We start from the raw sequence: 17,737 nt of genomic DNA on the forward strand, positions 1-17,737 counted from the left end.
TATATGTGGAGGGAGTTTGATTGACATGCGATCTGACTAATCATAATCCGCCATTTTGTCCAACAAAGCAGTCAGGAAAGTTAGTAGATTAACATAGGAGGAATTAAATTTGAAAAACAAAGTGTACTGACGTCTTAGCACTTTAAAACAACATTCCTTTTATGTTCATTCATGTTTATTTTAATGATATAAATTAACTAGAAGGAAGAGATGATCGGTTCACAAGCAGCTTTAACTGAGCCTCGAGTCTACAGCAATCTATCAGACACATTAAAGATTCACAAAATGGCATTTATTTTTTAAATGTCTCTAAAAATTGACTACATTTGAAAGGTGATACTTTGTTTCATATCAAAAGTACTTGTCTGTCAGCACGCAGTCTTTTCTCTGATCCGCAATGTATTTTTCACTGCGTGAGAACTTGGTGTGGTGTGAGAGTGGCGTCGCTTGTCAGATATAGCAACAGTAACTAAAGTGGGCGGGTCTTTGCGAACGGTCATTGACAGTATGGACGGGGATTCGCCAGTCCCAATTCAGAACAAATTTCATCACAATCCATCATTGTTCGTTTCAAACATGTGAGAGCATCAAAATGATCCATGGGTGAAATTTATTGGATTTAATAAATTTTTTTGTCAGTTCCTATCATAATTTTAACATTTTGGCGTTATTGTTTAGCTATTTACCTATGTTTACAAATTTCCTTAGTTTTTTTGTTGTTGTCTCGATCAGACTAACAGCTTTGAAGATAACCACAATTTTTTAAAGCTCTAAATGACACTTACAAAAACCATAAGGCAAAACCTGGCATGTTTGGTATTGTTGGACTCGGCAAGGATTCTTAGGAGGTCACTCCTGTGAAAAAAAACACGGGCTTGAAACTTCTAAGGCTCCTTCAAGGCATTGTGCCAATGACGTATACCGAGTTTTTTGAGATACACCAATGTTCTCATAGACTAAAATGGCACCCTGGACAAAGACACTGCATGCCAATTTTCAGTAGACTAACGGTTGGGTGCGCTTATAGCTATTTTCATGATTTCTTTCACTGTTATAGCGCCACCAAGTGGCCAATTGTCACAATTCTTTTCATGTCAACTCAGATTGAGCTTATGAACATGTGTCCCAAGTTTAGCAAAAATATCTCTTTCCGTTCACAAGTTATAAACATTTTATAGCGCCACCAAGTGTACAATTGTCATGATTTTTTTTCACATGACCTCAGAATGAGCTCATGAACATGTGTCCCAAGTTTTGCGAAAATATCCCTTTCCTTTCACAAGTTATAACCGTTTTATAGTGCCACCTAGTGGCCAATCGTTGCAATTTTTTTCAAGTGATCTCAGAATGAGCTCACGAAGATGTATCCCAAGTTTAGCAAAAAAATCTCTTTCCGTTCACAATTTATAACCATTTTAGTAAAAATGGACCTGGTGCAATCAAAGATTTTGGTTCCCCTTATCGACCGTTAATTGAAATTTTGAATTTTTTGGATGATTATTGATTGTCCGACTCCAGAGAATAGTCTTGCAGTGGTTTGGTTCCAATCGGGCCAAAAACCTAGGAGAAGTCAGCAAAAATATGTTTTAAAAAAAAATGCAATTTACTCGAAATTGGCAATTGAAGGGCGAGAAAATCGGAGATAGCCATTTTGTCTGCCTTGAGCCAAGGATTCCAACGATATAAGACACTTGATCCTGAGACAAACAGTCTAAGAGTTATGAGCAATTTTGAACTTTTGGTTGCTGTAGCGCCACCTATGGGCCATTCGGGGTCATACTCTGATAGGTTGTCCCCAAACTGAGGCCTACCATCTGGCCAGGTTTCATGTCTCTAGGCCTTACGGTTTGGCCTGCACGATGCGTTTTACGAATCCTTACAATTACAATAGGGTTTCAGCATTTCATGCTTGAACCCCTAATAAGAATGAAGGCTTTTTGCCAGTTATAGCGCCACCTATGGTCCGATCTCCATGAAACTCTGCATGCTTCCTCACCATGTTCTGGCACATATGCTCATCAATTTTGGTGAAGTTCTGAGTTTTCATTTGGGATGTATAGGCTTTTTAGTGTATTTTGCCACGCCCCTTTTCTAAATGACCCTGTTACAGCCACCCAAATGCAAAAGTTCAACTTTTTTTTGATAATTATTGATCTAGAGAGTCCAGAGAATTGTCCTAGACTGGTTCGGTTCCGATCGGGCAAAAAACCAGGGACTAGTTCGCAAAAGTAGGTTTTGGACAAAATTCGACATAGCAGAAACTTTTCCCTGCCTACATCAAAATCGGAGATAGCCATTTTGTTTGCCTTGAGCCAAGGATTCCAACGATATAAGACACTTGATCCTGAGACAAACAGTCTAAGAGTTATGAGCAATTTTGAACTTTTGGTTGCTGTAGCGCCACCTATGGGCCATTCGGGGTCATACTCTGATAGGTTGTCCCCAAACTGAGGCCTACCATCTGGCCAGGTTTCATGTCTCTAGGCCTTACGGTTTGGCCTGCACGATGCGTTTTACGAATCCTTACAATTACAATAGGGTTTCAGCATTTCATGCTTGAACCCCTAATAAGAATGAAGGCTTTTTGCCAGTTATAGCGCCACCTATGGTCCGATCTCCATGAAACTCTGCATGCTTCCTCACCATGTTCTGGCACATATGCTCATCAATTTTGGTGAAGTTCTGAGTTTTCATTTGGGATGTATAGGCTTTTTAGTGTATTTTGCCACGCCCCTTTTCTAAATGACCCTGTTACAGCCACCCAAATGCAAAAGTTCAACTTTTTTTTGATAATTATTGATCTAGAGAGTCTAGAGAATTGTCCTAGACTGGTTCAGTTCCGATCGGGCAAAAAACCAGGGACTAGTTCGCAAAAGTAGGTTTTGGACAAAATTCAACATAGCAGAAACTTTTCCCTGCCTACATCAAAATCGGAGATAGCCATTTTGTTTGCCTTGAGCCAAGGATTCCAACGATATAAGACACTTGATCCTGAGACAAACAGTCTAAGAGTTATGAGCAATTTTGAACTTTTGGTTGCTGTAGCGCCACCTATGGGCCATTCGGGGTCATACTCTGATAGGTTGTCCCCAAACTGAGGCCTACCATCTGGCCAGGTTTCATGTCTCTAGGCCTTACGGTTTGGCCTGCACGATGCGTTTTACGAATCCTTACAATTACAATAGGGTTTCAGCATTTCATGCTTGAATCCCTAATAAGAAGGAAGGCTTTTTGCCAGTTATAGCGCCACCTATGGTCCGATCTCCATGAAACTCTGCATGCTTCCTCACCATGTTCTGACACATATGGTCATCAATTTTGGTGAAGTTCTGAGTTTTCATTTGGGATTAATAGGCTTTTTAGTGTATTTTGCCACGCCCCTTTTGTAAATGACCCTGTTACAGCCACCCAAATGCCAAAGTTCAACTTTTTTTTGATAATTATTGATCTAGAGAGTCCAGAGAATTGTCCTAGACTGGTTCGGTTCCGATCGGGCAAAAAACCAGGGACTAGTTCGCAAAAGTAGGTTTTGGACAAAATTCGACATAGCAGAAAACTTTCCCTGCCTACATCAAAATCGGAGATGGCCATTTTGTCTGCCTTGAGCCAAGGATTCCAACGATATAAGACACTTGATCCTGAGACAAACAGTCTAAGAGTTATGAGCAATTTTGAACTTTTGGTTGCTGTAGCGCCACCTATGGGCCATTCGGGGTCATACTCTGATAGGTTGTCCCCAAAGTGAGGCCTACCATCTGGCCAGGTTTCAAGTCTCTAGGCCTTACGGTTTGGCCTGCACGATGCGTTTTACGAATCCTTACAATTACAATAGGGTTTCAGCATTTCATGCTTGAACCCCTAATAAGAAGGAAGGCTTTTTGCCAGTTATAGCGCCACCTATGGTCCGATCTCCATGAAACTCTGCATGCTTCCTCACCATGTTCTGACACATATGGTCATCAATTTTGGTGAAGTTCTGAGTTTTCATTTGGGATGTATAGGCTTTTTAGTGTATTTTGCCACGCCCCTTTTCTAAATGACCCTGTTACAGCCACCCAAATGCAAAAGTTCAACTTTTTTTTGATAATTATTGATCTAGAGAGTCTAGAGAATTGTCCTAGACTGGTTCGGTTCCGATCGGGCAAAAAACCAGGGACTAGTTCGCAAAAGTATGTTTTGGACAAAATTCGACATAGCAGAAACTTTTCCCTGCCTACATCAAAATCGGAGATAGCCATTTTGTTTGCCTTGAGCCAAGGATTCCAACGATATAAGACACTTGATCCTGAGACAAACAGTCTAAGAGTTATGAGCAATTTTGAACTTTTGGTTGCTGTAGCGCCACCTATGGGCCATTCGGGGTCATACTCTGATAGGTTGTCCCCAAACTGAGGCCTACCATCTGGCCAGGTTTCATGTCTCTAGGCCTTACGGTTTGGCCTGCACGATGCGTTTTACGAATCCTTACAATTACAATAGGGTTTCAGCATTTCATGCTTGAACCCCTAATAATAAAAATCAGCACAAATACAATAGGTGTTCAGCACTTCGTGCTTGAACCCCTAATAATAATAATAATAAAAATCAATACAATTACAATAGGGTTTCAGCACTTCGTGCTTGAACCCCTAATAATAATAATAATAAAAATCAATACAATTACAATAGGGTTTCAGCACTTCGTGCTTGAACCCCTAATTAAAGCTGCAAGCAGCATTTAGCGGGGTTCAAGCCTTTAAGGCCTTTAAGCACACAAGCATCAAAAGACATTAAGTTTTATTTAGCAAGATTTTAAACACTGAAATAATAGATGGAAAAGTCAATTTTCAGGCAATATAGGCAATTTTACCATAGGAAACATGGTTTTAAAAGGTTTTTAACAGTTATAGCGCCACCTATGGTCCGAGATCTATAAAACTTTGCAAGCTTGTTAAGGATCTAATGTCACATATGCCCTCCAATTTTCGTGAAGTTTTGAGTTTTCCCTTAGAATATATCAAATGATATGTATATTTCGTGGATGTGTGCAACACCACGTGATTACAGAGCCATAAAACTCATTAGCGCCAACTAGTGGCCGATTTCTTTCAAAATTCTTACAGACCTCTAGAGCCATGAGACTTGTCTAATAGGTGGTCAAAATTTAATTGGCTGTGGCAGCCATGTTTTTTAAGATACGCCAATGTCCTCATAGACATACTTGGTACCTTGGACCAAGACACTGCATACCAATTTTCAAGTCAATCGGACTAGCGGTCAGGTGGTTAAAGCCATTTTGATGTTTTTTCACGTTATTGTGCCACCAAGTGTTAAATCGTCGCGATTTTTTTATCGTGACCAAACACTCAGCCTATACACATGTGTACCAAGTTTGGTGAAGATATCTCATTTTGTTCTTGAGTTATAGCTTTTTTAGTAAATAGGCTCCTCCCACAACATTCGTTTTCCGCTCCTTAGCGACCGTGAATATAAATTTCGATGTTTTTTTGATAATTATTGATAATCTGACTCCAGAGAACATGTTGACACTGGTTTGGTTCCGATCGGGCAAAAAACCTAGGACTAGTTTGCAAAAGTAGTTTTTTAACAAAATTCAAAATGGCGGAAAATCTATCATGGCGCAAATGAAATCGGAGATATACGATTTGTTCGTCATGGACTCACCTTTCCAATGATATAAGACACTTGAGTCTACGACATACGGTTTAGGAGTTATGGGCCATTTCGCGCTTTTGATTGCTTTAGCGCCACCTATTGGCCAATCGGGTTCATACTCTGACAATATTAGCCTCGATTTTTGTACTACCATCTGATAAAGTTTCAAGTCTCTAGCATTTACTCTTTGGTCTGCACGATCACAGTTTAAATATGATTGAACAATATTAGTTTAGAGGATAAGCCAATGAGTAGTCTTCTGCTGCCATCTGGTGGCAATTTTAGGTAATACGCCATAATATATTTGAAATAAATTATTTTGACAAAATGTAATTGTAAATATTGTAATAGTGACTTTATAATGTCTAAATAGGAATTATAGAACATGACAAGTAAATAGTATGACAAAATGACTATTTAAGCCCAGCAGGTGGCAGCAGAGAACCACTCATTGGCTCATTTTCATTTTAAATGTCTGTTTTTCATTTAATGGGCACATTTTCCAAGTTCGTCTTCAAATGTGCTAACTCACATGCACATTTTGTTGGAGATATAGATATTTGAAATTAATGATGGATAACAAATAGCTTATTCCAGGTTTTCCCCTTAAAAACATATTTTTCAGGTGTTATTTTAATTGTAATATAATATTATTGTAAAAACATACATCAAATGAACAAATTAATTGGTAAACATTGACAAAATATGATTTGTAATGTTATTATAATGATTTTATACAGTTAAAATATGAAATATAATTATTTTAGTGAGCATAATAAACCAATGAGTGGTCTTCTAATGCCCTCTGGTGGTTTTGTAATTGTAAGGAACATGTAATAGGCACATTTTCCATGTTAACTCATTTAAACTTTAATTTTGTTGCAGATATATTTGAAATAAATTATTTTGACAAAATGTGATTGTAAATATTGTAAAAGTGACTTTATAATGTCTAAATAGGAATTATAGAACATGATAAGTAAATAGTATGAAAAAATGACTATTTAAGCCCAGCAGGTGGCAGCAGAGAACCACTCATTGGCTCATTTTCATTTTAAATGTCTGTTTTTCATTTAAAGGGCACATTTTCCAAGTTAATGTCTTCAAACGTGCTTAACTCAAATGCACATTTTGTTGGATATATAGATATTTGAAATTAATGATGGATAACAAATAGCTTATTCCAGGTTTTCCCCTTTAAAAACATATTTTCAGGCATTATTTTAATTGTAATTTAATAATTATTGTAAAAACATTAATCAAATGAACAAATTAATTGATAAACATTGACAAAATGTCATTTTCAACATTATTATATTGATTTTATAAAGTTTAAATATGCTTAATAAGCAGAATGAACCAATGAGTGGTCTTCTGCTGCCATCTGGTGGCAATTTTAGATAATGCGTTTTTAACATAATTGTCAATAAATAAATAACAATTTGATCGACAGTATTGGTTCTTGAGGCAAAGTTGTTCAGTATGAGGAGATATATCATAATTTCTGCATATTATGTGGATGTTTTTTACCCCACCTGATTACAGAGATGGAAAATACCATTTAGAGCCAATACAGGCATTTCACCATAGGAATACATGGTTTTCAAAGCTTTTTAACAGTTATAGCGCCACCTATGGTCCGATCTCAATGAAACTATGCTTGCTTCTTCAGCATGTTATGTCACCTATACATAACAATTTTCGTGAAGTTTTGAGTTTTCCTTTAGGATTTATAGGCTTTTGAGTGTATTTAGCTACGCCCCTCTTCTAAATGACCCTGTTATAGCCATCTAAATGCAAAAGTTCAACTTTTTTTCGATAATTTTTGATCTAGAGAGTCCAGAGAATTGTTCTAGACTGGTTTGGTTCCGATCGGGCAAAAATCCAGGGACTAGTTCGCAAAAGTAATTTTTTAACAAAATTGCGAATATTTAATGAACGGTTTGATTGACAGATATGCTTCTAGAGGCAAAGTTGTTCAGCATGAGGAGACCTATCATATGATATGTATATTTGGTTGATGTGTGCAACACCACGTGATTACAGAGCCATAAAACTCGTTAGCGCCAACTAGTGGCCGATTTCTTTCAAAATTCTTACAGACCTCTAGGGCCATGAGTCAAACATGTCCACTGAGTTTCATTCCGATCGGCCTCCGTTAACCTTGTCTTAGAGGTGCTCAAACTTCATTGGCCAATAGCAGCCATGTTTTTTGAAATACGCCAATTTCCTCATAGACATATATGGTACCTTGGACCAAGACACTGCATACCAATTTTCAAGTCAATCGGACTAGCGGTCGGGTGGTTATAGCAATTTTCATGTTTTTTTCGTGTTATAGCGCCACCAAGTGTTCAATCGTCGCGATTTTTTTATCGTGACCAAAGACTCAGCCCATACACATGTGTACCAAGTTTGGTAAAGATATCTCATTTTGTTCTTGAGTTATAGCCATTTTAGTAAAATAGGCTCCTCCCACAACATTCGTTTTCCGCCCCTTTGCGACCTTAAAGCGAAATTTATACTTTTTTTTGATAATTATTGATAATCAGACTCCAGAGAACATTTCTGCACTGGTTTGGTTCCGATCGGGCAAAAATCCAGGGACTAGTTCGCAAAAGTAGTTTTTTGACAAAATTCAAAATGGCGGAAGATCTATCATGGCGGAAATGAAATCGGAGATATACGTTTTGTTCGTCAGGGACTCCCCTTTCCAATGATATAAGACACTTGAGTCTACGACATACGGTTTAGGAGTTATGAGCAGTTTCGCGCAATTGATTGCTATAGCGCCACCTATAGGCCAATCTGGCTCATAATTTGATAACCTCTCCTCGATTTTTGTACTACCATCTGACAAAGTTTCAAAGCTCCAGCACTTACGGTTTGGGCTGCACGATGCGTTTTACGGCAGAATAATAATAATAATAAAAATCAGCACAAATACAATAGGGTTTCAGCACTTCGTGCTTGAACCCCTAAAAATCAGCACAAATACAATAGGGTTTCAGCACTTCGTGCTTGAACCCCTAATAATACTTAGTGCAAAATACAAGGATTCACATAAGTGATTACCCAGATAGCAACATTATGTCGGCCCAGATCTGGCCCACATCTGGCACTTGTGGCATACTGATCTGGCCCACATGCTGCCTGGAATTACGGTCCTTGAGTGGCCCACTCCTGTTTGCCAGATCTGGGCCACAAGCAGGCCAGAGCAATGCCACATGTCAGCCAAGAGCAAAGAAATAAACCAGAACTGGACCTTATCTGAGCCACAAAATCTGTGTATATTAGATATGGAGTCATCTCAGCCTTAATAAACCTGTTAACAAGCAGAATCACTAAAGGAGAGAAGAGAACAGAAAAAGAGACAAGCAGAAACACAAGAACTACAACTGACTTCAGCCACAGCCTTAGATGAAATCAACTGAAGATAAAAGAAGACATTAAATCTCAGAAGATCTCAGCAGAAGAGGATTAAACAACTCCACAAACAGCATTACCAGCTTCACACATTACTAACCAGACTAACTTTATTTCTGTTATACGACTACAGAAGCTCTTACTGAGAATTAACAGAGGTTTAACTCTGTGTTTCATCTGAAGCCACCATGACAGTGATCAGTGTTTCCATTAGTTGGGGTCTTTACTCTTTTTAAGTGTCTTCCTCTTTTGGCTTCTGCGAATGTGTGTTGGTAAAACACATTTGAAATAGCAAAGGAAGATTATTATCACCTAGTGGTTTTATAATGACATTTTATATATGATATTGCCTGATGTTATTTGAGTATACCAAGTGTGTTGTTTTAATAATACATTTGCACTACAAATCCTGTGTACAGAAGCATGATATCCTGGCGTGTTATAATAAGTTATTAGATTTTAACAAAGCACAAAAAGTTAATCTGTTGTCAAGCAGATACACACAGATATCAAGAATCGGTGTATGAATCTCATCAATGGTGACAAACAAAATAATAGGAAAATTCAGCTGCATAATATATTTATGCTGCAATGCATGCTGGGAGTTCTGTACTATGCTGGTACCCAGCATGCATTGCAACATGGCATTTTTGATTGTCACCATTGTTGAGAATCATGTGCTGATTGTTGATGTCTGTATGTGTCTACATGTCATCATTGGTTACATTTTTATATTTTTTCATGTTTGTAAAAATCTTCTAACTGATTTTTAAATCATTGCAAGATCTGATGCTTCAGTAACTCAAAAGTTCATAATTAAAATACATTAATAACACAAATGTTAGAACCAAGTGACATCATTGATTCATAACCATCACCAGGTAAATCATAGTCACTTCACTTTAGCTACCTTTGCTACTTCAAATATGTTTTACCAACACACATTCACAGAAGCCAAAAGAGGAAGACACTTAATAAGAGTAAAGAGCCCAACTAATGGATACAGTGATCACTGTCATGGTGACTTCAGATGAAACACATTAGAGTTAAACTTCTGTTAATTCTCAGTAAGAGCTTCTGTAGACGTCTGACAGAAATAAAGTCAATCTGGTTAGTAATGTGTGAAGCTGGTAATGCTGTTTGTGGAGTTGTGTAGTCCTCCACTGCTGAGATCTTCTGAGATTTATTGTATTCTTTTAACTTCAGTTGATTTCATCTAAGGCTGTGGCTGAAGTCAGTTGTAGTTCTTGTGTTTCTGCTTGTCTCTTTTTCTGTTCTCTTCTCTCTTCAGTCATTCTGCTTGTTAACAGGTTTATTAAAGCTGAGATGACTCCACATTTAATCTACACAGATTTTGTGGCTCAGATAAGGTCCAGTTCTGGTTTATTTCTTTGCTCTTGGCTGACATGTGGCATTGCTCTGGCCTGCTTGTGGCCCAGATCTGGCAAACAGGAGTGGGCCACTAATGGGCCGTAATTCCAGGCAGCATGTGGGCCAGATCAGTATGCCACAAGTGCCAGATGTGGGCCAGATCTGGGCCGACACAATGTTGCTATCTGGGTAGTGTCATATGTATGGGGAAGAAGGATTTATTGTGAGTTTAGCAGTCTTATGGCATGGGGAATGAAACTGTTATAAAATCTGGTTGTTTTGCATTTGAAGCTGCTGAACCTCTTCCCAGAGGGCAGCCGGGAGAACAGTCCATGATTGGGGTGGAAAGGGTCCTTTAAAATCGACTGAACCCTGGTCAGGCAGCGACTGCCAGCAGTGTCATTGATGGAGGGAAGTGCAGTCCCTATGATTTTTTCCGCAGTCCTCACCACTCTCTGTACACATTTCCAGTCTGAGGCGTTGCAGGACCCAAACCAGACAGAGATGCAGCTGGTCAGTATGCTCTCTATTGTGCCTCTGTAAAAAGTGGTGAGGATTGGAGGAGGGAGGTTTGCCCCTCTCATTCGACGCAAAAAGTGCAGACGCTGCTGTGCTCTTTTCACAAGAGCAGAGGTGTTGAGGGACCAGGTCAAAGTGTCTGTGATCTGCACCCCCAAGAATTTGATGCTGCTCACCTGCTCCACTGTGGCGTTGTTGATGAGGAGGGGGGTGTGACTTGGCTGTTTTTTCCTGAAGTCGACGACAATCTCTCTGGTTTTGTCGACATTCAGGATTAGATTGTTTGTTTCACACCATTTCGCCAGATGTTTTACCTCCTCTCTGTAGGCCAATTCATTATTGTCTCTGATGAGACCCACCACTGTCGTGTCATCCGCATACTTAATGATATGGTTTGTACTGTACCTGGCACGACAGTCATGGGTCATCATGGTGAAGAGCAGTGGGCTCAGTACGCAGCCCTGGGGGGAGCCGGTACTCAGGGAGATGACGCTGGAGGTGTTTTTTCCAACCCTCACGGACTGTGATCTGTCTGTGAGGAAATCCAGCAGCCAGTTACACAGAAGGGTATTAAGTCCAAGGGGGGCCAGTTTGCTCACCAGATTCTGGGGAATGATTGTATTAAATGCGGAGCTGAAGTCCAGAAACAGCATTCGCACGTGGGTGTTGTTCTTTTCCAGATGTTCCAAGCTCAGGTGGATTACAGAGGAAACGGCATCCTCTGTGGATCGGTTGGTACGATATGCAAATTGTAACGGGTCAAAAGTAGGTGGGAGTTTGGAGATGATGTGATCCTTCACCAGCCTCTCGAAGCACTTCATGATTATGGGAGTAAGTGCGACGGGGCGGTAATCATTCAGTGATGAGATTGTATGTTTTTTGGGCACTGGTATGATGGTAGCAGTCTTGAAACAGGATGGAACGATAGCATAGGTCAGCGAGATGTTAAATATGTCCGTGAGGACATAAGCCAGCTGGATTTATGCATTTATGCATTTGGCAGACGCTTTTATCCAAAGCGACTTACAGTGCCTTACTGTAAGTAAAGTGCCTTGCTCAAGGACACACTGGTGGTGACCGCTGGGATCGAACCAGCAACCTTCTGCATGTCAGTTCCATGGTTTTACCCACTGGACCACCATCTCACATGGTACTCATCATTCTTCTTCCTCCAAACACGTTTAGTGGAATTATGACCAAAAACTTATATTTTGGTCTCATCTGACCACATGACTTTCTCCCATGACTCCTCTGGATCATCCAAATGGTCATTGGCAAACTTAAGACAGGCCTGGACATGTGCTGGTTTAAGCAGGGGAACCTTCCGTGCCATGCATGATTTCAAACCATGACGTCTTAGTGTATTTCCAACAGTAATCTTGGAAACGGTGGTCCCAGCTCTTTTCAGGTCATTGACCAGCTCCTCCCGTGTAGTTCTGGGCTGATTTCTCACCTTTCTTAGTATCATTGAGACCCCACGAGGTGAGATCTTGCATGGAGCCCCAGTCCGAGGGACATTGACAGTCATGTTTAGCTTCTTCCATTTTCTAATGATTGCTCCAACAGTGGACCTTTTTTTCACCAAGCTGCTAGGCAATTTCCCCGTAGCCCTTTCCAGCCTTGTGGAGGTGTACAATTTTGTCTCTAGTGTCTTTGGACAGCTCTTTGGTCTTGGCCATGTTAGTAGTTGGATTCTTATTGATTGTATGGGGTGGACAGGTGTCTTTATGCAGCTAACGACCTCAAACAGGTGCATCTAACTTAGGATAATAAATGGAGTGGAGGTGGACATTTTAAAGGCAGACTAACAGGTCTTTGAGGGTCAGAATTCTAGCTGATAGACAGGTGTTCACATACTTATTTGCAGCTGTATCATACAAATACATAGTTAAAAAATCATACATTGTGATTTCTGGATTTTCTTTTTTAGATTATGTCTCTCACAGTGGTCATGCACCTACGATGACAATTTCAGACCCCTCCATGATTTCTAAGTTGGAGAACTTGCAAAATAGCAGGGTGTTCAAATACTTATTTTCCTCACTGTATATATATATATATATATATATATATATAAGGTGGACTTGAGAGAGGGCAGTGGAAGTGCTTGTGTAGATTGACATGTCATATAGTCGAAGCATCCCGCCAAAAGTGAACCCTTTCTCGAAGCGCTGCACTCAAACAAGGCTTCGAACGTCATCGGTGACGTCACTTCACTGAAACAATACAAGCCTCGATAGGGAGCTCCGATGGGAGGTGCCTGGCGTTCTTGACATACGCTTCGAAGCCTCGGTATCAGGCATCACTAATTTAGACGTCCAACCAATTTTCATTTTCAACCAAAATCCAACGTCTGACTGACGCTTGAGTCTTCATACTGTGCCTGCTGGGACTCTTCAGAGATTGTCCACCGATATCTTGGTGTCTCGTTTGTTGATAATTGGGTTTTTTTAAAGATTATTTGTTAAACATAACAAATATTTGTGTCTGATTTGTCTCAGTCATTGCTCTTTCTTTCTCTCAGGACAATGACATTTAAAACACTGGCTCAGTTTGTGGTTCTTGGTTGCTCCTGGATTCTGGGTTTCTTCACTAAAGACAGTGAGACGCTGGAGATCCTCTTCCTCATCGTGAACTCCCAGCAGGGAACCTTCATCTTCCTGGTCTATTGTGTCCTCAATGAGGAGGTCAGACATCGCTCAATTTACCACCATATTTCATTCAAAACTGAATATGAAAGAATATTGCAGTTGTTTTCATGCAGGTCCTGTTCTTGTTTTGGCAAGCGTATCTTTTAGAGGGAAATGTCAGAGGCAGTTGTTTAATCTGTTACTATTCTTCAATTTCCTTCCTGTGGGAACATTCAAATGATCCAAAACTATTCAAACTCCAATTGTCAAACTTGTAATTTACACAAGACACTGTAAAAATTAAAATTCTTGGCCGACACCGACAATTCTGGATGCACTTGGCCAAAAATATTAATTTCTTATTTTAAATTAGTTTATTGTATAATGGTATTTTTATGCCATGTTTTACATTAAATTCCATTAAAAAATTACATTAAACAATTACATTCAATAATTTTACTGAATCTAAAATTTTAAAAAATACAAGCCAACAAAAAAAAATAAACCCACTTTTATTTAAAGTAACACACAGAAATTGGACAGAAAATAGGCCTATATTAAAATATTAAATGTTCATATTGATATATTATTCTTAATTCAGTTATATGCAACAGAATCAGATTTAACAGATTTGGTGTTGACCAAATATCAAAATAATACAAAGCCCACAAAGCTACACTCTAAAAAGAGATGTGTTAAAAATGACACATGTTGTGTTAGTTTTAACACATGTAGTGAGTGTGCTCAGGGACAACACATGTTGTGTCAAATTTAACACGATAAATGTGTAAGTCATTTTAACACACTAATTGTGTCAGGTAATCACATACTCAGATGTAATTTTAAAAATAAAGTGAAACTAAATTATTAAGCATTTAATCAATAGTCGAGTACAGAACGCATGTGCACACAAAGTACAATGTTTCAAACTCTATGACTCTATAAACTCAATTATTCACACTTCAACACATCGATGCTGCTTTTGAGAAAAGATCATGAAGAGATAACAGTTGACAGAGTTTGCGCTTTGAATTAAATTAAAATGTAGCAATTGATAAAACATTCTATATAAATAACTTTTATTTACTCAGGCCTGTTTGTTTGAGAACATAAACACTGCATACAATGCACAATGATGGTGTGTGTCGCGCTTTATAATATGATGTGTTGAGAACAACACAACCAGATGTGTTAAAAATTGACACATGTTGTGTCAGTTTTAACACATGTAGTGTGTGTGCTCAGGGACAACACATTTCGTGTAGATTTTAACACATGTAGTGTGTGTGCTCAGGGACAACACAAGTTGTGTAGATTTTAACACATATTGTGTGTGTGTGTTCTCAGGGACAACACCTGTTGTGTAGATTTTAACACATGTAGTGTGTGTGCTCAGGGACAACACAAGTTGTGTAGATTTTAACACATATTGTGTGTGTGTGTTCTCAGGGACAACACCTGTTGTGTAGATTTTAACACATGTAGTGTGTGTGCTCAGGGACAACACATGTTGTGTAGATTTTAACACATGTAGTGTGTGTGCTCAGGGACAACACATGTTGTGTAGATTTTAACACATGTTGTGTAGATTTTAACACATGTAGTGTGTGTGCTCAGGGACAACACATGTTGTGTAGATTTTAACACATGTTGTGTAGATGTTAACACATGTAGTGTGTGTGCTCAGGGGCAACACATGTTGCGTAAAATTTAACACACAACCTGTGTCGTTTTCTTTAACACATCTCTCTGTTACCTGTAACTCAACTAATGTGTTATTCCTCTTACACAGAAGTGTGTTGAAACCTTTTACACAATAATGTGTTATAGTTACACAACGTGTGTCAGATGTGTGTTACATGTTACTTCGTGTTTGGATGAACACTGACACGTATTGTTAACTTGTGTTTAGTCCATTGACGTTTAATAAAGTGTGTTTGACTGTTTATTGTATTACCTGGATGTTTTAGACATCATGAATCTACACACACCAGCTCTTATTGAGATGAACAGAGGTTTAGATGTTGATGGTTCATTGAATGTTTCATCTGAAGTAACCAGAATCGTGATCAGTGGCTCCTTTATTTGAGCTCTTGACCCTTTACTTGTCTTTTAATTCTCCTCTTTCTGCTGTAACTGCCTTTTAATCAAATATGTTTGTTATGGAATGAAAGAAAACACGATCAGAAGTTTCTTGATCAAGTCATAATCTCAAGATCTGATCCAGTTTATGATTAAATGGATGGTATACATTTACTTTATTTGTGTGCTGTTAGCTATAAAGTTTTGTGAAATTAGTCCATGATGTCCAGCAGTGCAGAATGAATTCTTAAAATTGTAACAACAATAAGTTCTGGGGAATAATTAATTCAAATGGTATGAATATTCATGAGTTTATGAATATTATTAGCTTGTTGTACAGAAAAATTAACGTATAACGGAACCTTTAATCATTTAAAAGTAACCTTTATCCAAATTGATTTCTTCATCAATTATCAATCTTACAAACCTTAAGAAACATTGATCTGTTTGATCAGGACAAATAATATCTCTTATGTTTGTACAATTTGTATTACTGAGGTAGTAATACATGAAAATCAAGCTTAAATGGGTAGCTTAGATCTTACGCTTCAGTGACTTCGAGATTTGTGAGCAAAACAATACGGATTCAATTTAATGCAATTATTGAGTTTTAATAAAACACTATAGAATACAAAGCTACGAATCACACGGGGGTAAATATGCATATATATATAGGAGAAACAAACGATATGGTACAAACAAGGAAAAATCAAACTTAACGAATAAAATCAAAGGGAAAAGAATGATGGAAAGAGAGAATCCACGAGGGAGAGAGAGATGAGAGAGATGAGAGAGAGAGAGAGAGAGAGAGAGAGAGAGAGAGAGAGAGACAGTTCACCACAGCCCTTCAGACATTTATGATTTCGTGAATCAGGATTAATTTAAGACAACCTCATACAAGCAGTTTAAGGTGAAATATAATACTTGCATTAGGCTCTCTCGTGTACGTGTCTGAGTTCGAATCGTCGTGGAAGTTCGCTACGGAGGTGAGTGTCCGGGAGGATAGCTGTGAAGTTCAGGAAAGTGGCTCCAGAAGTTGCAGGTCCGTCTCTCTCTTTTGGCTTGGTGCCAAAGGGGTCCTTCTCTCAAGGGGAGGGGGCGAGGGCCAGGGTCCTTGTAGTGGCGGAATGCAAGGAGTTAATGATAACTTCTGCATTTATAGATGGAGTAGCCGAGCCCGACTTATGGAAAGATCCAATCACGTCCGTGGAGAGATCTTCTCGAGAAGGCGCGAGTGTTCCATTGTTCTCTGAACCCCCTCCTCTGAGTTAATCAATAGGGTGGAAATTCTAAAGCCTCTATTTCTTTAGAAAGCTGGTATTTCTAAAATTATGCATCAAAATCTGATTTTTGAACCAAATTTGGCCTAGTCATAATTTTGCGATAACAGAGATACTAAGAACGGTCATTCTGCGATTTGCGCGTCCAGATATACAAGATTATCACAGTTACTGGCATACAGGTTTTGATTTACAACAGTAAACATCCTAGCTATTTTAATCCATCGTATAAGGACATCAAATCAACACAATATATATATTTAAACATTATGGAGGCTGTTTTTCCGCATGGTTCCTATAAGTTGGGTATGTGAGATGAGTCCGAAAGTTCAGTGTGTTCAACTATGTGTGTGTGCGTGTTCGAACTTCACGTGGTCAACCGCGTGTGTGTGTGCGCTGAAGTCAGCAAAAGAGTTCTGTGTCTATTGTATTGTTAGCCTGTTGCACACAGGATATGTGTGTTCGTTTGACGAGTCACAAGACTTCCCTGAGGCTGTGAAATCAAACTATTCAACTCTTGAGCCGTTCATTAACTCTAGATAGCCATTCACATAACGAACCTCTGTTTGGTATGATCTGATCAGCAGAGTCATGAGATAATGATGATGAGTCCAAGATTTAGACTTCCTGCCAGCTGCCAATGCTGTTACAGTCCCCCTTTTTGTCGGATGATGTCCGATGGACATTATCGGACAACCCCTCATCACAGTGATCGGATGGCAGGTGAATCGGGACGGTTGGAGAGTAGCTGTTCGTTATGGCTGAGGAGCCAGC

At 39.0% G+C, this 17,737-nt stretch overlaps 1 protein-coding gene across 1 annotated transcript in view; it reads left to right on the forward strand.

Moving 5' to 3' along the window:
- Positions 1–17,462, forward strand: part of LOC307124207 (adhesion G protein-coupled receptor E3-like) — a gene marked incomplete at both ends in the record, with an annotated part of 70,718 nt that extends 53,256 nt beyond the window's left edge. The window contains 2 exons of the mRNA XM_079813255.1: positions 13,496–13,658; positions 17,415–17,462. Of these exons, the coding sequence (XP_079669381.1) occupies positions 13,496–13,658; positions 17,415–17,462 (211 nt within the window). The remainder of the gene's footprint in view (positions 1–13,495; positions 13,659–17,414) is intronic.
- Positions 17,463–17,737: the final 275 nt, after the last annotated feature.

The sequence above is a fragment of the Gobio gobio genome (genome assembly GCF_949357685.1).
Source record: "Gobio gobio genome assembly, chromosome: 3".
NCBI classification, from domain to species: domain Eukaryota; kingdom Metazoa; phylum Chordata; class Actinopteri; order Cypriniformes; family Gobionidae; genus Gobio; species Gobio gobio.